This window comes from Sorex araneus, chromosome 1 (genome assembly GCF_027595985.1).
Source record: "Sorex araneus isolate mSorAra2 chromosome 1, mSorAra2.pri, whole genome shotgun sequence".
In the NCBI taxonomy this organism is placed as follows: domain Eukaryota; kingdom Metazoa; phylum Chordata; class Mammalia; order Eulipotyphla; family Soricidae; genus Sorex; species Sorex araneus.
In genome coordinates this window covers 332457250-332482804 of record NC_073302.1, presented here as the reverse complement: position 1 = coordinate 332482804, position 25555 = coordinate 332457250, and the positions used below count along the sequence as shown (strand labels likewise).

The window sequence follows — 25555 nt, the reverse complement described above, 5'->3', positions numbered from 1 at the left end:
ACATGTTTGGTCCATCTGATTTTCGATGACTTGGCAAACTATACAGTGTCCCTGATTCTCTATCATAATTGGAGGTTGGAACTTCAGATTCTTTCTCTCACTTGAGTGAAACATAATATTCCAAGCATAGCTCTTTTGATTCCTCTTTGGGAGACCCGAATAGCGTTCTCATCCTGTTTTCATAGGGCCCAGGTCTCTGAGGTGTATTTTAGTGCAGAAAGAATGGTGGAGTCGAAAAGATATGCCCAGAGCCGGAGGTTCTTTGTCCTCTTAAGAACTTCTTCGACACTCTTGAAGGTGTTCCATGCCATTCTCTTCCTCCTGCGCAGCTCAGGTGCCAGGTCTTTCGTCTTGTTGAGTTTTACACCTAGGTAAATATAACTGCTGCATTTGGACATGTTTGTTCCATTGAGAGCAAATGGAACATCAGGAACTAGTCCATTTCTCATGAGCATTGTCCTCATGAGATTCAGCTGCGGTCCGACCTTTCCACACTCACAGTCTAAATCAGCCAGCATTCATGCCACTTGGCTAATGTTTGGTGTTATTAGAACAATGTCATCAGCAAAGCAGAGGTGGTGTAGTTGCCAAACATCTATCTTCACTCCCATTCCTTCCCATTCCAGTCGTTGCATGATGTTCTTGAGGGTGGTATCACCCTGCCAAATCCCTGTCTTTATGTCGATGATACTTCCTTGTAGAATGGTGAGATCCTGGTGGTGAATCCATAATGTAGCTCGCGGAGGATCCTGATGTACTGAGTTTGAACGCCCTGTTTGGCTAGGGCTTTGATGACCGCTTCAGTCTCAACAGAATCAAAGGCCTTCTTTAAATCAATGAACGTTAGGGGGCGCCCCCTGAATCACGGTGCGCTGCGACGCTGCTTACCCCGGCCGGGTCTGCAGTGAGTGTGGGGGGCCACATCTGACGGTGCCCAGTATTATTCCTGCAAGAACTCGGGGAAGGGACCCTCTGCGCCTAAAGACTTCGATTCAAGAGATGTAACACATTCGGGCATCCAGCGCAGCATCCGATAGCAATGCACTGGGACTGCGAACTGGGCTACAACTCTGTGCTGCCGGGGGTGGATTTTTTTCCTCCCCACCCTGTCTTCCTGCACGGAAAGCAGCGGCCTGGCGGCACCCACGTGGCAGGCGCCATCTTCTGTGACTCCAAACCCAGAGATATTCGGTTTTTACTTTTGGGGCTCCCAGGAACTCATGGGAAGGGGGCGTAACCCTCGGCCCAGATAAATCGGGAGCCGCTGAGCGCGAATCGGACTCTCTGCGCCTAAAGACTTTGAATTCAGAGACTTCTTACAGCAATGCACTGGGACTGTGAGCTGGGCTATATAATTTTTGGCAGAATTTTCCCTGGACTTTATACAGAAATCCAAAACCGCGCAGACTTAACATTTATAATTGTCAGCAATGTGAAACGGTTCCTTTTGAACAGGTCTGACTTGGGGGGGAAACTCCAAATAATAACAGTAAGTTTTTGTTGAAATTTTGAAGGTTTTTAATGTAGCAGCCACCTCTCTGGACTGTGAACTAAGCAAAAGCCCCACGCTGGCCAACGCGGCATGGTGTACACCATACTATGAGGCGCTGAAAGGGGGATGACGGAAAAAAAAAAAGGGAAAAGGAAAAAAAAAGAGAAGAGTTATGTACTTGTAGCAGTGGGGCTACATATTTCTTCATTTCCAGCAATGTAAAACTAATTATCAAATGCTTCCTTGGTAGTAGGTCTGTCTCTCTTGGGTGGAAACTCCAACAACTATAGTGAGTTTTATAGTGAAATATGGAATGTAATCAAGGTAAAGAAAAAATGAAGTGAAATTCATTAGTTATACAGTAGGGGGTGGGGGGTGGGGGCGGGGGGTATACTGGGGTTTCTGGTGGTGGAATATGGGCAATGGTGAAGGGATGGGTGTTTGAATATTGTATAACTGACATATAAATCTGAGAACTTTGTAACTTTCCACATGGTGATTTAATAATAAGTTAAAAAAAATAAATCAATGAACGTTAGACAGAGTGGCATCTTGAACTCTCGCAAAATCTCAGTGAGCTTGGTCACCATATGGACATGGTTGATCATGCTGAATCCTTTGTGGAACCTGGCTTGCTCACATGGTTGACCTTCGTTTAATGTTCTGCCAATCCTATTCAGGATGACTCAAGTGAATAACTTGTAGATGATGGACAACAGGCAGATTAGGAGATAGTTGCCGATGTCATGGATGTCTCCCTTCTTGTACAACAGAATGGTCTTGCTGGTTTTTCATTGGGATAGAACCTTGCATTCAGACTTGTAGCATGTGAAGAGCCGAGCCAGTGTATTGAGGAGTACTGATGGCAGATTCTTCAGATGTTCGGGTTTGACCTTGTCTGGATCGGGTGCTGTATGCTTCTTTACTGACGAAATGGCATGTCAGATTTCGGAAGGGAGAACGACATATCCATCCTGTGGAATTTAGTATATATGGGCAGGTGGATGTGGCTATCTAAGAAATCCGAGTAGAAGTTGTGGATAACCTTTTCCATTGCCATTCTGGAATATGTGATATGATAGATTCATCAGGACGTTGGAGGGCAGTCACCTCTGTCTTATAGTTGGTGAAGGATAGAAAGAAAGCAAACAAACTTTTCAAAAAAAGTTCTGGGCTCAGGTTCCAGGGAATGTGTATATAGAATCTATTTGTGTTTCTCTTGAAGGCTTGGGCAGAGATGTGCCAGTCTACGGAAAACTCTATTATGTCATACAGAATCCTTCTGGAGCTCTTTTACTTGCTTCAAATTTCAGCTTCCTTTTATTAAATAGACTTGCCTACACTTATTGTTTCCTTCTCCAGTATTTTTTTTTTAGGAGCTTCCTAGGCAGATTGCTAGGTGGATTGGAAGTATTTTCATTTCATTTTCTACTCAAATAAGGTTTTTCTTAAATGTAGTATCACAGTCATTCTGAAACACATACTATGAACATACTTAATTCTTCATGATTTGATGAGCCACTTTTTTTCCTGTTTCATTGTATTGCAGAAAATGGATGGGTATTTAATATGTAATTTAAGGCACTTCTGAAATTTACCTTGTTAACTTTCAGCAGTATTCCATTTATTCTAAGATCATTAAATCTCTTAAGAAACCAGTGAATTTAATTCACCATGGGAAAAATATCTTTTTTTTTTTTTTTTTGGTATCTAGTTTTTGGTATGTAGTACTCATGGTTTACTCCTATTTAGTGATCATGTCTAGAGATGCTAAGGGAACCATGTGGGGTCACATATTGAACAGGAGTTGGACACATGCAAGGCAAGCACTTAACTCTTCTAGCCCTGAAAAACAACTTTAATAGGTGATAGGAAGAAGTTTGTTAGAAATTTGACCAAATAGTTGAGGAATCAGTGATTTCAATGGAAGATGACCTATTCTGTGAAGTACAGATATGTACATGTGTGTGAAAAGCTTTCCCTTGCTTTCCACCCCTTACACTTTACATTTTTTTTTAAGAGGGCAAAATAAACCTACTGGAGCTTTATTTATTCAGATTACGCTAATTTTCTTTTATATAGGTAAATCCTAAAGGTTTTTTAAATATTTAGTATATAAATTCTTTTGTCACAGATATATATCCAGATTTGGGCAGAACTTTTCAGTAAGACTTTGTGAAGGACTAATCATCAGGGAGATGCATATCAAAACAACAATGAGATATCATCTCACGCCACAGAGACTGGCCCACATCCCAAAAAACAAAAGCAACCGATGTTGGCGTGGATGTGGGGAGAAAGGGACTCTCCTTCACTGCTAATGGGAAGGCCGACTGGTTCAACCCTTTTGGAAAACAGTATGGACGATTCTCAAAAAATTAGAAATTGAGCTTCCATTTGACCCAGCAATGCCACTCCTGGGAATATATCCCAGAGAGGCAAAAAGGTATAGTAGAAATGACATCTGCATGTGTATATTCATTGCAGCACTGTTTACAATAGCCACAATCTGGAAAAAAACGGAGTGCCCAAAAACAGATGACTGGTTAAAGAAACTTTGATACATCTACATAGTGGAATACTATGCAGCTGTTACAAAAGTTGAAGTCATGAAATTTGCATATAAGTGGATTAACATGAAAAGTATCACGTTGAGTGAAATGAGTCAGAAAGAAAGAGACAGAAATAGAAAGATTGCACTCATATGTAGAATATAACATAGCAGAGAGGTGCAAGCTAGCAATGATGCAACTTCTGGCAGAAATTTATCTGGACTTAGTTACTAAAATACAGAAATCCAAAACCTTGTGGCCGCTATTGTGGCCGCAAGACCTCATATCTCTTCATTCTCAGCAATAGAAAACAAATTATCAAATGCTTCCTTTTCAGCAGGTCTGACGTTGGGGGCGGGAAACTCCAAACGATAATAGTGAGTTTTTTGTTGAAATATTGAATGTAATCAAAGTAAAGAGAAAGTAAAGTGAAATTTATCAGCTACACAGGTGGGGTGGGGGGGCTGGAGGGTTGTGGGGGAGGTATACTGTGATTTTTGGAGCTGGAATATGTGCCTTGGTGAAGGGATGGGTGTTCGAGCATTGTGTAACTGAGACTTAAGCCTGAAAGCTTTGAAACTTTCTACTTGGTGATTCAATAAAAAAATAAAATAAAAAATAAACCAAAAAAATAATAATAAAAAAAGACTGTGAAGGAGAAATCACTATTTCTTTTTAGTTAGATTAGTAATAGACATAGATGGATAAAAAATAAAGGAAAAACTATAACATATAATATAGTGAATATAGCCTTAGCACCGTCTTGGAAGCACATTGAGATTTGAGAGAACAGGGGGGGATGAGATGCTGATGGGTGTGTGGATGGCTGTATGGAAGATTTGAGTTGTGGTTCAACACTGTCCATTCTGCTGTTTCCCTAGCCCTGCTTGTTATTACTGAGTTTATTTATGCTCATATCTTTTACCCTTTGCATCTTTCACGTGCTGCTGGAGTGAATTTTTGAATTTCCTAAACAAATTTCTTATGCTTAGGCAATGATCAAATTTGAATCTTTATTTGCATAAGATGTTGAGACAGACAGTATATATATATATATATATATTTGTATATATATGTAGTTATTAAAGCTGAAGAGACAGGGCAGTGGGAAATATGGATTTTATTGGGGGGAGGTCATACAGTTGTTCTGTATTAACACAATTTTGTGGATATGTTAAAAATTAATGGATATTGAAAACTAAACGATTGCTTCCTCTTCAGCAAGTTAAATTATTAGTTCTGATTTATTATATTATAAATTAGGTCACGGGAAAGTGCAGTTTGAATTCCAATACTTAATTCTGGTTTAATGAAAGTATATTTTAGTTGGGCTGGAGCAATAGCACAGTGGGTAGGGAGTTTGCCTTGCACGAGGCTGATCCGGGTTTGATTCCTCTGCCCCTCTTGGAGAGCATGACAAGCTACTGAGAGGATCCCGCCTGCACGGCAGAGCTTGGCAAGGTACCCATGGTGTATTCGATATGCCAAAAACAGTATCAAGAAGTCTCCCATGGAGATGTTACTGGTGCCTGCTCTAGCAAATCGATGAGCAATGGGATGACAGTGACAGTGACAGATATTTCAGTTATTTAAACATGGGTTATAAAACAGTAAACATTCTTGGATATAATGCTATTTTCAGTTGTAACACACTTGAATAACATGTTAACTCATGTTTACAAATTACCTCATATTGCGCATGCTTGGAAATCAAGACTTGCATGTAAATTTAGTGTATATATATTTGGACATTTATCAAGTCTTTTACCTAAATAAAGAAAGGTAACTTGAAGTACTTTTTAAAAAAACAATATTATCAATAACAAATATTCTGTTTCATGAAGTTGTCATGTACATTTCTTGTGTAGTTGAGGATTTTCTTCATGAAAAGTAAGCAAAATCAATTTCAGGAGTAAATTAGACACAAACTGAAGTAACTATGATAGGTGTTATCTATAAACCTCCAATTATATGTGTTCATCAGCACATACTTATTGTTCTCATTGTCATTTTAATATGAAATGTACATTTGCTAAAATAAGATAAATATGTACTAATTATTGTTTTCATTGCTCTCTATATGGGTTCTGCATAAGACAACTGAACTTTGGTGCAGTTCTTCAATACATTATTTCTATTGCATTTTCAACTCACTATGCAAAATCTTAGTGGATATTCTGAAAGCATTTTGTTTTCCCCACTGAAATCTAGCAGTAAAAGGGAAAATTTTGAAAGAAAACATTTAATTACTTTTTAAAATTATTTTGTGTTTTTGGTCACAGCCAACAGTGCTTAGGACATTTCTGGATTTGCACTCTGGATCTGAATCACTCCTCCTGGTACCACAGCCATGTGCAAGGCAAACGCCCTGCCCTCTGTACTAACATTTTGAACACTGCACGCCCCCCCTCCAGTTTACTCACTTTAAATATCTTTTCCCCTGCTGAGATTCCTTTTTAGAATTGCATGGCAAGATATTGGTAGGTAGATCATGAGGCTATTTGATGTTATTCCTAATATTAACATTTCAGTTGTTACTTGGAGGCTGATGTTTGGGAAATGGTGAATGACCTTATTTTATCATGCTTTGCATAGGCTTCAGGTAATTGTATGTGTGGGACTGTCAGTAGCGGGATTCAGTAGCATATGCCATTGTGTCCTTAGACCGACTCCTTTTATGCCAGCCCTTCCTGGTTATACTAATGTAACTAATGTAGGAGGCTAATGGCAAAGTTCTGAGAAGTCTTGTTGTGGTGTTGGGGAAAGAGGAGGAGAAAAAGATAGTGGAAGAATATAATAAAGCATTTGAGAGTGTTTAATATGTGTGGCTTTTTATTAGTACATCTTAGAACCTGTTCATAACAGGTCATGTGTCTATTTTATTGTGTTTGTAGGTGACCATGGAGGAAGTACTTTACTCCCACCGAATGTTATCAATGAATTTCCAGAATATGGGACTATGGAGGAAAGTGGAGAAGGGCTGAGAGTCTCTCTTGAATTGGATGCAGACTCACTACCATGTTGCCAACAAGGGCAGCAGGAGGTCCTGCCTTTTGCTGGTCAGTACTCTGGAATTGACAGTGTTGTAGAAGGACCAAAAGATGTCAGCGAGGCCGTCTCTGAAAGTCTGCCCAAGGAACTAAGTTTACAACCCATTGACTCTTCAACAACAGCTCTGAAAGCCACAGAAACCAGAAGAACTTCAGGTACATTACAGGCTACTGTACTGAACAAAGATGCTGTTTCTAGTTTTTCAGTCCAGCCTGTTGAAAAAGAGCCAGAGACTCTCTGTGAGGGAACAGAGAGAGCCAACAAGTGTCTCCCTGTTGTACAGGAAAGATCATCACATACTCCTCTCTCAGCAGAAGTTACGATCAAGGAGAACTTTAACCTAAAATTCCAGAAGGATTTGTCTGCACCATTAACTAGGGAAGCTCAGGCTAAACTTTTCCAAACAATTAATAATTTGAGAAAAGGGACTCTAAATGTAAAGGAGCAAGCTTGTCCTTTGTTCTCTGTGGGGAGCCCAACAACACCCCCTAATTCCACAGGCAGTGTTGGTGTTCTGAGAGAGCGGAGATCTGATGTGGAGAGAGACCGCTTAGGAGGATCTATGGACCGCTCATGCCAGGCCAAACATGTGGAATTTCAAGGAGTGGAAATACTGTGGACAGAAGAGAAAAGAGAGGCATGTCATTCCGTGAGTCGTGAGACATTGTTGGAGAAGCCAACTTCTGCTGAAAGTAAAGAGTTTTCCCAGGTGCGAGGCAATCTCAGACCATCTTCTGATTTACATAATTTCACTGGTTTAAGTAACAACACTTTGGATGAACCCTGGAAGGCTCCCTCTGAGAGACCTAGTGCGAACTCGGGCACCATTTCCCCTGCACCTCTTGTTGAGAATGGGGAGGATGAAGTCTTTCTAAAGGAAAAAAAGGAATATCTTGAGAAGAAAGCTGAACTGGATATTGTCAAGGAGAGGTAAGCTTTCACAGTGATCCTGCAGTTGTGATGCCTGTCATATACTGTAGTAATGTTATTCTGTGTTCAGCTCTGAGAAGTCTGTTCACAGCATTCTGGCTCCTTGTTAACATGGAATAGAAAGCAATTATTTGAAGGCAGGTTCTTTCTAAGTGTTTAAGATACTAAAGTTAGGCTTTTAAAAAAGGTGTGCATTTAAAAAAGTGCCCATTAGGCATGGTGTAGTCCTAGGGAAGCAGGTTTATGGAGCCACATATTAAGTTATGTGACATTATTTCTAATATTTTTCAGGTTACAATTTTCAAACATCAGATTAACAAAACTCTCCACAGTTACCATTTATAATCTGAAAACATACACACACAGCTCCCTCACTTTCCCCTGCACATGCACACACCATACTACACTGAAGTTCTGGGCTTCAGTTAACTTAAGTTTCTAGAATTAGACAGGTTAGGAGTCAGTAGTCTGTCTAGTTGAGTTGTTTCATTGCATTTATTTTGGAATCTCTTCTTGAGGGTAGCCCATGTTATGATTAAGGATCTGGAAAGTAAACTTGAATTATGGTATTTCCTGGTATTTTTCCATCTTTCCAATATCCATGCCAGCTCAGTATCTGACCTATCCTTTTGCCCTTTCCTGAACACTCACACCTCCTTTTAGCAAAGTCATTTATGTACTGTCAGTGTACAGATAATTAATTCGTTCCTGCATTACTTCTCTTCATTTCCTTCCACATGTTTCACAAATGACATTGATGTTCTGTGTTAATTGTTCTAATGGAGAGTACTGCTGCCAAAGAGAGATACTGATGACATAAACACAGGAACAACTATAGAATTACAATTTGTCCTAAGTTTCCGAAGAAATGAACAGACATGCAATAGAAAGAATAATTTGAAAGTAGGCAAGAGGTTAACTTATTTAATGACTTAGGGGGAAGGTCTCTTATGGAAATGATAATTTGTCAGGATTGGAGGATTGTCAGTTAGCCAGACACAGAAAGGTGGAGGGAACAACCTGTGCAACGGAACAAACCTGTCTGAGCATGACGGACCTATGAGTGTTTTCTGGAATTTGCAAAAAACAAAGACCTATGGTAAATTTAAAGACGTGAGATTTTACCTGTGTTACTGGAGCATGGGAAGGGGAGGGAGGTAGGAATGTATGTGTGGGTAAGTAGAAAGTGAGTGTGGAGAGTAAGGGTGTAGGTTAATAAAAAGAGCTTTCCCTTTTACTATAGGTGCAGTGAGAAATCAATGAGAGTTTTAAATCTGAACAGAATTTGGCATAGGGTACCGACCTTCTGTAATTTAAAAGTAACCTAGTTGAATTTATATTCAACAACTATTTCGTTGAATATAAATTCAAGTATGTGGATTACTTAATAAGGGTGTTCTACATATAATTTACTCCTATTTATTTATATTTTAATCATATTTATGTATTTATTCTATTTATATAAACTTGAAGCACAGAGTTTAAGTTGCCTGAAAGTGTCACATTATACTTATACAAGTTTTCATTTTTAACATTTGAAGAACATACTTTATAGAAATAACTCCACACCCAAGTATATTAACTTGTAAGTTGTATCTGTGTTTTTACTAGCTTTGTGAAAAATGTGTTATTTTGACATATTTCCTCATTATCATTCACTTTATGATTTTTGGATTAGAAATTTCTGTAATGTTGCGCTGTTTTCAGCAGAGGGCAGCTGTTGGATTCTGATATATCTATCGTTTTAAATCAGAAGGTAACTAAGATTAATGAATGTTTAGTGTATATTTTTTATTATGTTTACATAATATATTTGGTTATGGTAAAAATAAAATGGCAGCTGTTAAGGTAAGCTTGTGGAGTCTAATTTATGAAAATGAGAATTTAGGAGTTTACTCAAATAGTCATTGGATCAAATATATTCATATCCTAGGAAGTTAGCAGGAAGGACAGTGTAGAGAGTTTTATCCTGAAATTTTATTTAAAACAAAATGTTTACATAAGACCAGTGAGTAAAAGTGCCAGTTCTTCAGAATACTATTATTTTTTGTATTTGGAGGTTTAAATAAACAAGAATAAATTAGCCTAACATTTAAATTCTTCTGTTCCAGGAATTTTGAGAGAGAGGAACATTTCAGAGAAGAAAATGATGACGTCTTTGGAACAGGTTATGCAGAGGATTCCACTGACGTGTACAGCTCCCAGTTTGAGACCATTTTGGACAACACTTCTTTATACTACAGTGCTGAGTCCTTGGAGACGTTATGCTCAGAGCCCGATAGCTACTTTAGCTTTGAAATGCCTCTCACTCCAATGATACAGCAGCGCATTAAGGAAGGTGGTCAGTTCCTGGAGAGGGCATCTGCAGGAGAACAGCAAGATGTCCTGGGCGTCTCAGCAGATGGGGGAATTATGATGGGCTATTCCAGTGGACTCCTTAATGGGCTGAATGATGCTAGCGACTCCATCTATGTGAAAAGTAGCCCGGAAATTGCTTTCTGGGAAAGGTATTAGTTCCATTTTTAAAAAATTAGTTTTATGCTGGTGACTTTGTAGTACTTTCTCTCTGGCAAATCTGTTTGTGGAATATATTTTAAAAGCATTTAGCAAATTATGTGAGTAAAATGTATTTGAGATTTAGGGTAGTCATAGTATACTTTGTGGTTTGCCAAATTGGCAATTGTGGTCAGTATATTTGATGTTATATCCTGGATTACTATATACAAGATGGGTCCTGAACAACTATTCATAGGTATTGAGTAGGTTTCAGCTCCAATGGTGCAGCTTTAGTTGACTGAGGAGAACAGAAATATATTGATTTTCGTTCTATTGTTGACATTGGTTAATCTTTTTTAATTCATCAAGGAATTAATTTCTTAACTATAATTAGAGGTTGTTGGATACATTGGTCCCTTCTAGGAGTTCTCTCTATATATATTCCTCCAGGCAATTTTTCTGGATGATGGGGAATAATATGATTTGATTATCTGGGTGCTTGATAGAACTGATTCCTTGTTCATGGATATAAATATTATTTTTTTTCTCACTGCTTTAGGAGTTAAGTCTCCTTGGGAGAAAAAATGGCAAATTAGATAGGTTATATATGATGTGCTAATCATTTAGTGATTCCTTATGTATTTGTAGCTTATCTAGTGTTTCATTTTTTCTTGGCTTATTATCCATTTACCTGTATTTTAGCACCTTCATCAGTGGGCAGAGAGTGCTAAACCTCTCAACAGCTTTGTGAATTTGTTTTTGGTATATTTCTGAGTTAAATTGCTTTTATGTATTGGGGAAAATGGAAGCAAAGGTAAGTGGGGATACACTATTTTAAATATGTATAAAAAGTGTTGATTTCTCTTTTAAGCCAATATTCTTATAAAGTCATTTAGCTTGCCTTTGAGTAGTCTGCCCTGTGTTAAATACCTTTTTATCTAATTTACTGGATGAGTAGATGTAAATTTGGAACATATAATGTACCAGAATAATTTCAATGTAGAATGAATAGATTAGGGCTCTTGATTGTATTATTGGATCCTTAATGAGCTAAGACAAGAAGCACAGATCTCATAGGGTAGAATTACCTTGATATGAATTATTGGGCAAGCTACTTGTTCTCTTTGGAAAACAACTTATGTATTTTGTGTAATGGGGCTTTTGATATCTAGTGCAATGTATGGCCATGAGATTTAAGGGTTAATATAGATAAAAGCATCAAACATAGTGCCCAGTACAGAATGGGAGCTTGGGTAACTGTTTGAATCTGAATTAGTTGAGAATCATGGAAGTAAGGGGAGTAGAGGTTGTCACTTTAATCTTTTTGTTTCAACATCATCTCTGTTAATTATCAATTGTGAAATTACCATTAGATAGGTATATAGAAAATTCACTGAAATTCCTATTTGGGATGAGTGAAATTTGTTTATATTACAGATCAAAAACAGAAAAACGGAGTCATTTTAAGGTGAAAGACTTTGCTCTCGGAGTTACAGGGACAATGAGTAAGTGAAGATAAAGGGAGGAACTTTAGTAAGTGGAAACAAAAAGAAATTAAATCAAAGTATGTTAAATGTGTGGGTTGCACACTTGGACTTGGATGTAGGCATTTGAGCAAGTCTGAGTGTTGGTCTTTTGCAAGGCAAAGTTAAATATTTCAGAGACAGTATGAGGTGGACTGCAGTATTTTAGATTTTAAGTATTTCTGGTCATCTTGAGATAGTTTCAGCTGTGTCATTGGCGTTGTTATATGTGAGGTTTTATCCAATGAGAAATTTTTTATAGGTGAGTGTACCAGACTTTCTGCCCAGTGCTGACTCTCCTTTCTTTAATCCCTGGCTAGTGATCAATCAGTACTTAAAAGTACTGCCAGTAAAATGGACTGTAGGACTGTAGCACTGTAGCACTGTCAGCCCATTGTTCATTGATTTGCTCGCGCAGGCACCAGTAACGTCTCCATTGTGAGGCTTGTTGTTACTGTTTTTGGAATACCGAATATGCCACGGGTAGCTTGCCAGGCTCTGCCGTGCGGGCAGGATACCTGCTGTGCCATCACTCCAGTAAAATAACATAGTAGCATAATAGTGTACTCTATTTATGTTCTTGAATTTGCACAAGATCCTAATTGACTAAAGCTGGAGGCTCTATTTTGTGATAATATCTCTTTAGAGTTTAAAAGAATATTGCTGGAGTACTGATCTAAGAACTGATCCTAAGAAATTAAAAATAAACTGTATAATTGCCAGGGGGTGGGGTGGCTTCTTCCCTGCAGTACATGGCCAATTGGTCTGAATGGTTAAATGCTTGGGTCTGTGATGCAGTGTGGTGCTGGTGCTAGAGACCTAGCCCATCTCTGCTGCTCAAAGGCCTACGGAGCTCTCCCTGTGGTGGGGTGGGTGAGCTGAGGAGGTGTGTGGTGAGGAATTCTGGTTCTTGTACAGGCAAAGCAAGCTGCAGATTTTGAACTATTTCTCTAACTTTTGTACTTTCCCTTACCTTCTGTATCTTTTTGGTGCTTTGGAGGAATTGAGCAAAGACATTTTATCGCTTGAAGTGGGCCTGCAATAACCTTACTTTACAGGAAGGAATCTGTTTCTAGTTTCTTGTGAGGGGCTTACATGAAGTTTCATGATTTCCAAGTGACATATTCTATACCAGAAATAAATTTCCTTTCCTTAGTAGTAGGGATACTCTTTTAGGCTAATTTTATCTTTATTCTTTTTTTTTTCTGATCTAATTTCTTTTATACAATCAAAGCCAGAAGTTGGAGTTGGTAATTGTAAAATTGGTTGTTTTTGTAAAATTCTGTGTGCTGTGGAAAAAACTTACTGAATTGTTGATAAACATATCTTCATCAATTTTTTTTTAATATAACAAGTAACATTTAAATTTTTTTTATCTGCTTTATGGAAGGAAGTAGACATCAGTATTGAGTCTGTTGGGGAAAAGGAGAACAGAATGGTGTTCAGCACCATTAACCTTCCTTCTGTGAAGCACTCAGGGCTAAGATTCAAGGATAAATTTTTTCAACTTTATTAATGTGTTCTAAACCTTATAAAAGATATAGTATCAAATTAAATGATTCATAACATTTTGTTTCTATTCAGTGGCCAATGCCATGTTCCTGATGTCTTTCCAGAGGGGTTATGACCTAGCCTGAGGGGTTATGAGATGTTAGTTTTTTCTCTGAGAAAGGAGCAGAGCAAAGGGAATAAGAACAATGAGGTATTTCTACCCTGGTCATGCTTCTTTTATTCTAGCCAGACCTGAACCAGAAAAACTAAGACTATCCCTACTTAAGTATTGATTTTAATATTTACCTAAAAAACAAACAAAATAACAACAACAAAACCTCCCTACAAAACAGAGCTATTTTTGTTTGAAATTGCTTTAATTTTTTTTCTTTCTTTTTTTTGGGGGGGGTCACACCTAGCGATGCACAGGGATTACTCCTGGCCCTGCACTCAAGAATTACTCCTAGCGGTGCTCAGGGGACCATATGTGATGCTGGGAATCGAACCTGGGTTGGCTGCAGGCAAGGCAAACGCCCTACCCACTGTGCTATCACTCCAGCCCCTAATTTTTTCTTTTTTCATTATGTGTCTTTACTTTGTGATTTAGCTGGCAGTGTATTTCAGTGCTTTCCTCTGAACCTAGGATAACAATGTTCTCTTTGTGCTACTTTAAAGAAAGGGGAAAGTGGTTTGGACAGTTGTGCTAGGTCTAACTCAACCTCTAAGCAACTATCAAGTCTTGGTCATCCAAGATTAATTCCTAGAGTGGGGAGAGTATTTACTACTTTCTGGGAATTCTTTTGCATGGGAGCAGCCTTGCCCTGTCTCCTTGCCTACATCAGTGTCATTCTTCCCTGTTACTGTTGTCACTGAAGTTAAAGATAATATTTCAAACTGGTAATATTCTAGTATAGGGTTGGGACATTTTAAAAGAGTTTTTGTCTTTTTGAGGGATGATGGGGCATGGTGAGACACACCCAGCAATGCTCAGGGGTCATTCCTTGGCTTTGCAGTCAGGAATTTCTCCTGGTGGTGCTTCAGGGGACCATACATATATAATGCCAAGGATGGGTTGGATGGATGTGTGCATGGGCTGGTGCCCTACCTGCTGTATTTCCATTTTGACTCCAAGAATGTGTCTTTTAAATGATTCTGTACCATCAATATGTTACTATATGACTCAAGAATTTGTTAATAAGTTGAGACAAGAATAGTAAAATTCTTTCAGGTATTCTGCTTGCTCTGAACTCTGAATCTAGGTCATTTTGGGAAAAGTAGCTCATTTTGTGGATATAATATAGTATTGGACTGGAGCGATAGTACAGCAGGTAGGGCGTTTGCCTTGACCCGTGTTTGTTTCCTCTGTCTCTCTAGGAGAGCCCCATAAGCTACTGGAGTATCCCTCCCACTCGGCAGAGCCTGGCAAGCTACCTGTGGCATATTCAATAGGCCAAAAACAGTAACAAGAAGTCTCACAATGGAGACATTTACTGGTTCCCGCTTGAGCAAATCAACGGGAGGACAGTGCTACAATGCAGTATTATAATGAAGGATCAGTGTAGTATCCTCTCCCTCTTGTGGTCCAGTTACATTGTACTCAGGCTAAAGGCATAAGTGGTGCTGTGGGAAGTCCAGTCACATGGCTCCAAATTTAGAAAGGATAATTAGAGCCTTACAGTTAGTTATACTGTTCCGGTGTTATACTGTGCCTTTGTATCTGGGTGCTTCGTCCTTTGTTGGCTTATTAGCTCTCAGCTGCAGCTCCACTCAGTAAGTTATGACCAGTCAGTAAGTTAGGCATGAAATGTTTTCATTGTAACCATTAACAGAGCTAAATTTTGTCCCTTTATATTTAAAGGTGGGGTATGGGCAAATAGAAAATGAGAGATAGCAAATGCACTAATATAATATGAGCTTTCCTTTGGTTTTCTAAAATGTATAAAACTGCTTTAAATGTAACCTTTTTGTGTAGTAGTAGACATAATTACTCTCTCGTCTTCCTAGTTTTTCTTTCAGATGTCGCACACTGGTACAGCAGAAGGGGTGAATTACATCTATGTTCAGCTCATAGGCCTGTGAAAAATCCTTCCTCCCCTTGGCTTTCTTGGGAATTTGATATTTGTGGTTTTCAACCTTCCACTTAGTATTTTTCCTTTCTCAAGCGGAATACTTGTATTTAAATATCTTCCTTTGTCTTGTCCAAATTTTAGTGTCTTATGTGTTAGGGTGAAAAATAATATGTAACAAGAAATTTAAAGGATACAGAAAGGATACAGAAATTTGTTTAAGTGTGAATTCAAAACAATTGTTTTTTTAAACAGTATTTGAACACATAATTATTAAAATAGAAAATTAAAATGATTTGATATTAACAAAGCTGGTGATGGAATAAAAGATTGATTTTTACAAATTTGTTGACCATAGAGCCTTAATTTTCCTTTGTTTATAGGAGTGAACACTTTAATCTCTGTACTGTCTCTCCAGCTTCTGTTGATGAAAAGATTTAAACTGAGCTTTAAAAGATTTCCAGGTGTTTTTTATGTTCAACCCAGGAAATCTTTTCTACGAGGGTTTCTTGGAGAGGCATTATGCAGAGCTCTTCCCATCCTACTCAAACAAAATGTGCATATTAAAAAATGCCCACGTGATTCATGATCAGTTTAATGTTTGAGAAGTACTGGAATATGATTAGAGGTAGAGGCAAAGCCGAGTGAGACATTCCCCATTCTTATGGAGCAAGACTGCTAAAGTCTTCATGCTTAGAAAGATGATCCAACAGAGGTTTGTAAAAGTGAGCTTTGGCTTGAACTTCAAAGGTGTCTTAGTAATCTTTTGTATTGTGCTCAGGGTGTACTCATAGATATGTAAGATGGATGTGTTTTCCTGCTAGGAAGCAGTCTAGTTTCCCAGTGTAGGGATGTTGCTTTAAAGGCAGGTTCAGGTTTTGGTGAATTACATCTCTAAACCTTCCTTTTCAAGGAAAAGGAATAATAATCCACTGTTACTTGTTGAGTACTCTAAACAATGTGCTTGCTCTGTTACTTGATGAGTACTCTTAAAGTGTTGGCTATTATTATCAGTAATTATATTGTTTTCAATTAATGTCTTCAACTTCTTTAAAGTTCTTTGGTATAAATGAACTGTGATCAGATCAACTTGGAATGTTCTTTATCTGTAAATAATAATTCTAAGAGCTTCAGATTAAAGGTAAGGAGCTTTAATGGTCATTTTATTGTTTTTATTGTTAGTAACATGAAATCTCTATTTAATACCTCTTATTTTCTCTATGCTAATTCATTATCATCCCATTGATCAGTTGATTTTCTTGAGCGGTCTCAGTAACATCTCCATTCATCCTAACCCTGAGATTTTAGAAGCCTCTCTTTACTCATCCTTCCCAACGGTGCCACATTGGAGGCTCTTTCAGGGTCAGGGGAATGAGACCCAACATTGTTACTGGTTTGGGCATGTGAATATGCCACGGGGAGCTTGCTAGGCTTTCCCATGTAGGCTGGAAATTATTGTGAAATAAATTATTTGCACTCAGCATTTAACAGCTTATTTAGGATTCAGCTCATTTATACTTTGGTCTGTTCTTTCAGGACTCATTGGAGATGCAGAGGATCTTTGTTCCAGGGTTCACTTAGTTTTTGTTAAGTGTACTTAATTAGCAGCTGCATTATGCTAGGTATACTGAAGAGGGGGCAGTTAAGAAAACTTTAGATAAGTCTAACATACAGGCAGGAGAATATGACAATGAAGTTCTGGGGAGGGTGGGCAGCTGCCAGTGTGGGCATCCTGGAAGTCCTCATAAATGTCTTGCTTTCTAATTGGGCTTTGATGAAGGTGGTGGACAACTGGTTTCTGAGGCAGGCGCCCAGTGATTTGACAGAAAGAGAAGCTAAAATGAGAAGAATTGGGGCTGGTCAAACAGAATAGTGGGTAGGGTGCTGGCAAGCTACCTGGGCTTGATACCTGGGACCTCATATGGTCCCCTGAAGCCCACCACAAGTGAAAACTGATCCTTGAACATAGAACCAAGAGTAAGTACTGTACACAGCCAGGTGTGACCCCCAAACAAAACCTGCTAAAATGAGCAGAATTAGTGAGAACTTCTTGAATTAAGAGACTTGGGTGCCATGAGTTATTATGGCATTATAGCATTATAATTGAGAGCATAATAGTTTAGTACTTTAATCAGCTGGACAAAATGGGTGCTGCTCCATTCAGAAAAATTTGACTTTTCACAGCTTTTCAACATGCCAGAAAGTTGGTAAAGCAATAAATACCCATGTTTTCAGTGTCCAGTTTAATAAACAAAGCATTTCAAATGTGTTACAATTTGAAATTCCTTCTGTGAATTCCTTTATGGTCCCATTTCCTCTTTTTTTTTTAAAATATGACCATACTCTGTGGGTAGTTATAATTCTTATTCAAGGTGTACATTCATAAACAGTATATAGTTTTCTTTTGCATGTGCTTGGATTTTTTATGATGCAATCTTCTTGTTTCTCTCTTTCACCCTCTGCATTTCAAATTAATTATTATCGATTCATAAAATGTATCAACTTATTATGGTACAATTATTCATGAAAAGAATATATATTAGAACTTATTAAGTTGTTGGAGATCTTGTATTTTGTTGGAATTTATTTTAAATTTATTTTAAACTTTTAAAAAATTATATTTACTTATTTATCCGATTTTGTGCCATACCTGGCAGTGCTCAGGGGTAACTCCTAACTCTGCACTCAGGGATGGCTCTGGAGACTATATGCTGTTTGGGGATCCGAACCTGGAAAGCGCCCTACCTGCTGGACAATTATTCTGGTCCCTTGTTGATATATATTTTTTTAAACAATGAAAGTGTGCATTGTTTCATCTGCCTTCTTGCACACAGAGAGTATCTATGTGTGTTGTGTGTGTATACATAAATATGTATATATATATGTACACACATCTATCTGTACACACATATACATATATATGTATATATCTATAAAATACCTTGCCTATTTTTTAAAATTTATTCTTTTATTGAATCACCATGTGTAAAGTTACAAAGCTTTCAGGTTTAAGGCTCAGTTATACAATGCTCGAACACCCATCCCTTCACCAGTGCACATATTCTACCACCAAGAATCACAGTATACCCTCCCCTCCCCCCACCTCCCTAGCCCCCCACCCTGCATGTGTAACTACCTTGCCTATTTTTACCTTGCCTTCCTATACACATGGGAAAAGAAGGTAAGGTATATATACATATATGTATATGTGTGTATATATATGTGTATATATATGTATATATATATATGAATAAAACTGTTGGATTGTAACTTAGTCATATCCTGGGCAAACCAATGTTTTCTTGAAAGGTTATACTATGTTTTCTTTCTTTTTTTTTTTTTGGGTCACACTTGGCAATGCAGAAGGATTACTCCTGGCTCATGCACTTAGGAATTAACTCCTGGCGGTGCTCAGGGGACCGTATGGGATGCTGGGAATTGAACCCGGGTCTGCCGCGTGCACGGCAAATGCCCCACCTTCTGTGCTATCGCTCCAGCCCCCAATTATGTTTTCTTTTAAAGTATGTAATTTTATCTGCTTCTGTTTATGTATTACTTTTTATCTTACCTTCTTACCCTCTAATAGCATGAGCTCGAAGTAAACATTGGGAAAGCTAATGAAGTAAAATCCGCCGCCTTTCCCTTTATGAATCCAACAGAGCTCCGTTTTCCATTAGTTAGGTCTGCTGGCTGTTTGTACTGAGATCCTGCTCCTGCTGTCCTGGGTTCTCAGAGGTCTGTGTTGGCTGTCACTGGAATCTGACAGCTGTGAGTGTGCCTGTCTACTTTTGACTATCTGAAGTGGTATTTGAAGCAACAGGACAAATGAATACTTTCACATCAACAGGAGAAAAGCAAAATTGGAACTGCAAATAGAAAAGCACAAACTATAAAATTAAATGTGAATTTAACACTTTTATGTAATATAAATAAATTAGATTTATTTCTTCCACCCCTCCCCTCCATTTCACTCATTCCTTTAGGACTGATATGTGTTTACTCTAGGAAATTTTTGTCTTAAAAATACTATTTTTAAAGCTTAGCACTTAAAAGAAAAAAAGTTGATGTTTTTCTTTCTTTGCTTTTTTCTTTTATTTTTAATGTTCATAAAACTTTTTTTTTTCCTCCCATAAGCTGCAACCATTAAAAATGAACTCTCAGAGCATAGTCCTTTTTCTCTGGTGTTAGCTGGTGGCCTAGTTTCCAAAGAGTTAAGCTGTGGTTTGTGAGGTCATGTGTGACTTCACTGATCCTGACTTTTGATGCTGATCTCTTGGAGGGAAGAATTTGCTTGTATGCTGGAGGCTGGGCTGAGGCGGGAGTGCGCCTTTAACTTCTTTGAAGTCTCATCTCTAGTCCCCTGAGGGACATAGAGGCTTTGGGGAGAATGTTATTGCTGAGTGAGTGTATATCGGTGTGTAGTCAGATTAGGCACAGCTGTAGAAGTGCATTCAGAGAGCCCTTCCAGAAGAGGAAGGGTTGCTGAACAGATGGAACTGGAGAATGCTTTTTGTATTCACAACAGAATTATGGGCAGACCATTTGCTGACAGAGGTAAGGAGAATTTACTGTATTTTCTTTGTCTGGTCCAGGGTGGTGCCGTATTATGTATAATTGTAATTACCGAGCATTTATTGAATTTTATGTTTTAACTTAAGTGGAAAACATTGTAACAAAATGAGAAACTTGGAAAATTATATATATATGTAATTCTAAATACGGATGGCAAAATGAAAAAATGTTTGTTATAGGGTCAGTAGTATTTGAGGGAGGATAACATTTCCCCTTAAGAGTTATGGTATTCTTTGAGGTTGCCAGACAGTGCTGCTCTGTGCTTTTAGCTTTTATTATGAAACTTCATCCAGGCTTTGGAATGTCACCAATTTGAGCTTGGCCATTTAGTGGTCTATTCTCTGTACTGCACAAGACTGTCATTCTTATTTTGGTGTGTTTCTGCTCTGAATGGAAGGTTGGGTAAGCCGTTGTAGAAACATAATTTATCTTAGAATTTAACATTAGGTCTAAAACTTCAGAGGTTAGTCAGTTTAATGAAAAAGTAATCGTTTCACTCTCCCCCTGGAGCTGAGGAATTTCAGCTTCATAGTTTATCCCTGGGAAAATGTGTTTTTGTGTTCAGTATGAATATGAAAAGTTCAGGGCAGCAATGCTGAAACCAGGTGAAGCAATGATAATTTGTGTATTCTATAGTGCTTGGGTAAACGAATTTACGAATACCCAAGTTTCACTGAGAACCTTAGTACTGGAACATCCAAGTTAGTCAAGTGATTTTAAAGGATGTGGCTGTGTGTTATTTATTGTGTAGGTTATTTCTTCCCTTGATTAAAGATACTAAATTATTTTTTGTATGTTTTTGGGCCACACCCTGCTGTGCTCAGGGTTTAGTCCTGGCTCTGTGCTTAGGGAACACACCTACCAGGCTTGAGGACCATATGTGATTCCAGAACAGAAGTCAGGTCAGCTGCATGCAAGACAAATACCCTCTGTACTATCTTTTTGGTCCCTAAGTTCATATTTTTGTGTTACCTATTTATAGTATTCTGTAATATCAATTGTCTTTATAGTTCTTCAGTATAATTTTTCTGCCCCTTTCTAATGGGATATTATAGCTTTAATAGCACTGTAGCACTGTTGTCCCATTGTTCATCGATCTGCTTGAGCAGGCACCAGAAAGGTCTTCATTGTGAGCCTTATTGTTACTGTTTTTGGCATATCGAATACACCACGGGTAGTTTGCCAGGCTCTGCCATGTGGGCGGGATACTCTCAGTAGCTTGCCAGGCTTTCCGAGAGGGATGGAGGAATTGAACCTGGGTCAGTCACATACAAAGCAAACGCCCTACATACAAAGCAAAGGTGCTATCGCTCCTGGACGTAGTTTTAATAATAAAAGGTAATGTTTGAAAAAATTTCCTAAAATATATTTTGTGAAAGACATGGAGCATAGTTTTAAACTTGGACTTAGAGTAATAAGCTTTTCAGTTTAAGATTTACCTCTACTTACAAAGTTACTATGTTATTTAACCACTCATGACCCTCTATCTTTAGATGTGAAGTGATAATAACACCTAAGTGATAATAACACCTATTGGGTGATTGTAGAGAGGATTGATGTTTTAAAATTTTCTTATGCCATGCAGAAGCCCAATAAATATAATAAACCTTGGTTATATTTATGTTTAAATTTTTATTCCTTATATAAGACTCATCTTTGTCTTCATTTTGGGGTCATATCTAGTGGTGCTGGGTCTGCTCATGTAATACTATGTATGGTACTGGGAATCAAATCCAGACCTCCTGCAGGCAAAGCATATACATTTGCCCCTTCAGCTGTCTCCTGAGCACCTAGGTAAGACTGTTGAAAAGACATAGACCCTAGAGAATAGTCTTAAATGGAGTGTGGGTATGTTCACACTGTAAACATTCAGGGCTTCTTTGTTAGCGTGCCTCAGATGGTCTCTCCCTACCCTATCTGCAAAGTACTTTTTAATTGTAGCCTTTGGTTATAAAGAGCACTGAAAGATAGATACATTATTAAAAATATTTAAAACTTTTTAAAAAAGTTCTTATATTCAAATTTATAATATATTAGTGCCATAGTCTTTGTGTATAGAGACAGGATATATAATCCATGTTAGAAATAAAAATGAAATGGCTGTCAGAACTGGTGATTTTTCCATATTATTCATGTGGCTGTTCACATAGAGGTTTATCTGTGCTTTCTTGTCTCCTTCCATTTTCATGCTGTAGGAGTTGTTGCTCTACTATATGTGAAAGTGGCTTAGCTTCCACTTTCTAGAATGTAACTTATGGTTACTATCTTTTTCATATGTTTTGAAATTAAGAGGTAAAATATGTGAAGATGTCTTGCACAGAGGTAAGTACTAAAGAATTATTTTGCTTTCCCAAAGACCTCCATTCCTTTTGTTAATGTGAAGGTACATTTTCATATACTTGAACTGTATTCCTGGCATGCTGTATGAACATATCTAATGTAGATTGGTGCTTTGAAATTTTTGTTTAATTGGTGATAATTGTCTTGGGTCAGGGTGATGGCTTGAAGAACTGGAACACATGTTTTTTATTGTTCAGTTTCTGGCATCATACACTTTGGTGTGACCCTATCCCCAAAATTGAATTTTTTCCCCCCATTCAATATACTGTCAAAGTTCTCTGCAGATCAGAGTCACCCTGGTCTATTGGCACCTCTTGACAGTTTCCATTGTGTCCTTGCAAGGTCTGGTTTATGTGGTGATTGGGGACCCAGGGTTTTGTTGGTACAGAAGTACAAATGAGTTCTGGAAAGTTTTATACATTTGTCAGTTGTCTATTTGTCTTTGGTACTCTATTTACTGCAAGGTACAGGGTTTGGAACTTTCCAGAGTTCTCTGAAGGGAATTGTCTGCACAGCTGGATTGTGATCCCAGGAAGCTGAGTGATCTTGACAGATTCTGCTCCAGTCACACTGCTGTTTTGTTTGTGTGATCAGGACATAGTTTGTAGGGGCTCTCTCAGGAGATACCTGCATCAATAGCTCTGTTGCACTGAAAATGCTCAGTCCTGAGGTTCTGGAAAGGCAGAGTCTGTGCTGGGTTCTAGCACTCAGATTAGTCTTTGATTAGTCTTCAGATTAGTCTGTGGGTGTGGTTCAGTCAACACTTGGTCTACTGTTATGCTTGGCTTTTTGTCACTAACAACACTGGGTGGAAGTTAATGTAGAAAGAGGAATATTGAACTTGGAGTTAGAATATATGGACTCAACACTGGATTCAGTTGCTTACTAACTTTGAGACTCTGCAAGACTTCCTTGGTCCTCAATTTCTTTACCTGGAAAATAGAACAACTGAAAGAGTAAAATAGAATGTCTGTGAAAGTTATCAGGTAGCAAAATGCTCCATGGGTGTTTAAGGTATTTTGTACTGAATTATATTAAATACAGTTTAGGTGGTTTTTGTGTTATTAGTTATATGTTTGTACTTTGGTGAAGATCCAGTATTTGATGTCATTGAAGTTTATCATTCCTCTTTGTGAATGTGTTTGTTTGATCTGCTTTGGAAGGCTTTTGGCTACTTAACACTTGTGTTCAACTGTATTAAAAACTCCTCCTTTTTGTTGATTTATTTAGCTTTCTCTTTTACTGGGGCTCAACATTTCAGAGGGGAAACTTCGAACCATGAGAACCTCATTCATCCCAATTCTTGTCTTCATTGTGAGACCTCCAAAGAGTCACTTTCTTTGATTACCTAATTTTCCTTATCTGTGAGTCAAGGAGTTGGACTAAACCACCTTTCAGTATATGTGACAGAGATGTAACCACCCCTTTTCTGTCATCTGTCATCTTATTGACCAATTTAGGGGAGTTACCTTAAAAACTAGGTAAGTGATTAATGGGCTAAACATCAAGCTCTGAGCGAAACTGTTGACTTTTAAGGCATAATCTATTAAAATGAAAAATCTTTTGGGGCTGGTGCAATAGCACAGCAGGCAGGGCATTTGCCTTATATGTGGCCAATGTGGGTTTGATTCCCAGCATCCCATATGGTCACCGAGCACCGCCAGGAGTAATTCCTAAGTGCATGAGCCAGGAGTAACCCCTGAACATCGCCGAGTGTGACCTAAAAAAGCAAATATATATATATATATATATATATATATATACATATATATGTACACACACATATATATATCTTTAAATGTACTAGTGTAAAGGTTGAATATTAGATTGTACAACTTGATCTTGTTTAGTTTGTTCTCCATCTTTGATCAGTCAGGGTTTTTTTTTTTGTCTTAAATCTGTTGTTTTGGGAACTATCTGAAGGGAGGGAGAGCAAGAGCATACCATGGCCACTGGTGTAGCTGAAATGAATTTGCCACTATAAGAGGAAATGGAGAATGAGTATTCTGAATTGGTGGCAATAATTCTTTTGTGACCAGCAAGACTTTTTTTGTTAGGATGTGTGAGAAAAGTTTGCTGTGGTTCAGTTTTGAGTACCAGTCATCTATCCTGTTTCCTAAATTTCTTATCTAAATCTCAAGCAGAGGAACATTCCCAAGGATAAGGCTGCATTTTTAGGTAACAGGATAATGGGGAAATATTTTTATTTCTTTGGTATTTTTTCAGTTAAAGAGAAACAAAAAGAGTTTTATTCCTACAGTTTGATAATCAGAAGGCTCAGCGTTGGCCTGAGATTTGGGAGATGGTCACTGTATGCTAGAATTTGTGTATCTAGGGTATATTCATCACAGATGATCCAACTGTTAGAGACCCAGGATAATATCCTTCTATTTGAAACAGATCACCTAAAGAATTCCAGGGCACTGCCTTTAGAAGCATGTTTGGTTAGAGAAACAAAGATTTTCGTGTGATTAGCTAAATTGCTCAAGCATAGGGTAATGTTATTCTTGTCTTAAAGTCATTGAAGAATCTGTTGATCATTTGACACTTCCTGACAGTTCCTAAGTGCAGGGTCTAAGGTGTTTACCTATCATAAACTTGATAAAAAGTTGATCAATATTAACGATCAAAAAGTACTAGTTCTGGATTGGAAGTGGAGATATCCCTACAGATTTAGAAGGTATTGATGAGTAGACCTCAGTGAATGACATAATGTGGCTCTAGCTTTGCATTTTTTTCTTAAGCAAGGTAGTTTTGTTGGAACTTATTTAGAAAGATGTGAGGGGAGAGAAAGAGAGAAATATGTGTTTGAGAGAGAACAAAGATTTCCCCAGAATGGGAATAATCAAGCAAAGAAACATCGAGACAATCAAGTGAGATACTTGTTGCAGGAAGAGCACAGGCTGAGGAGGAAGTCCTGGCTATGTGTTTTCAGGCTGTTGGAGATGATCATAGCTTCTTACCCATGAATTTGAATTCACCATGGAAATGACAATAGCTAAGTACTTTCTGAAGCTTCAAAATGGGAGGACTGAAAAAAAT

At 38.1% G+C, this 25555-nt stretch overlaps 1 protein-coding gene across 8 annotated transcripts in view; it reads left to right on the top strand.

Annotated features, from left to right (window-relative positions):
* Positions 1-25555, top strand: part of PSD3 (pleckstrin and Sec7 domain containing 3) — a 525397-nt gene that overhangs the window by 105117 nt on the left and 394725 nt on the right. For 4 of the 8 annotated variants that reach the window (XM_055144428.1, XM_012935700.2, XM_055144411.1 and 1 more), the window contains 2 exons: positions 6939-8025; positions 10137-10532. In XM_055144428.1, coding sequence (XP_055000403.1) covers positions 6939-8025; positions 10137-10532 — 1483 coding nt within the window. Of the gene's footprint in view, positions 1-6938; positions 8026-10136; positions 10533-19904; positions 20156-25555 lie in introns of those variants that run through there. The other 4 variants (XM_055144458.1, XM_055144441.1, XM_055144443.1 and 1 more) reach the window with 1 other exon arrangement.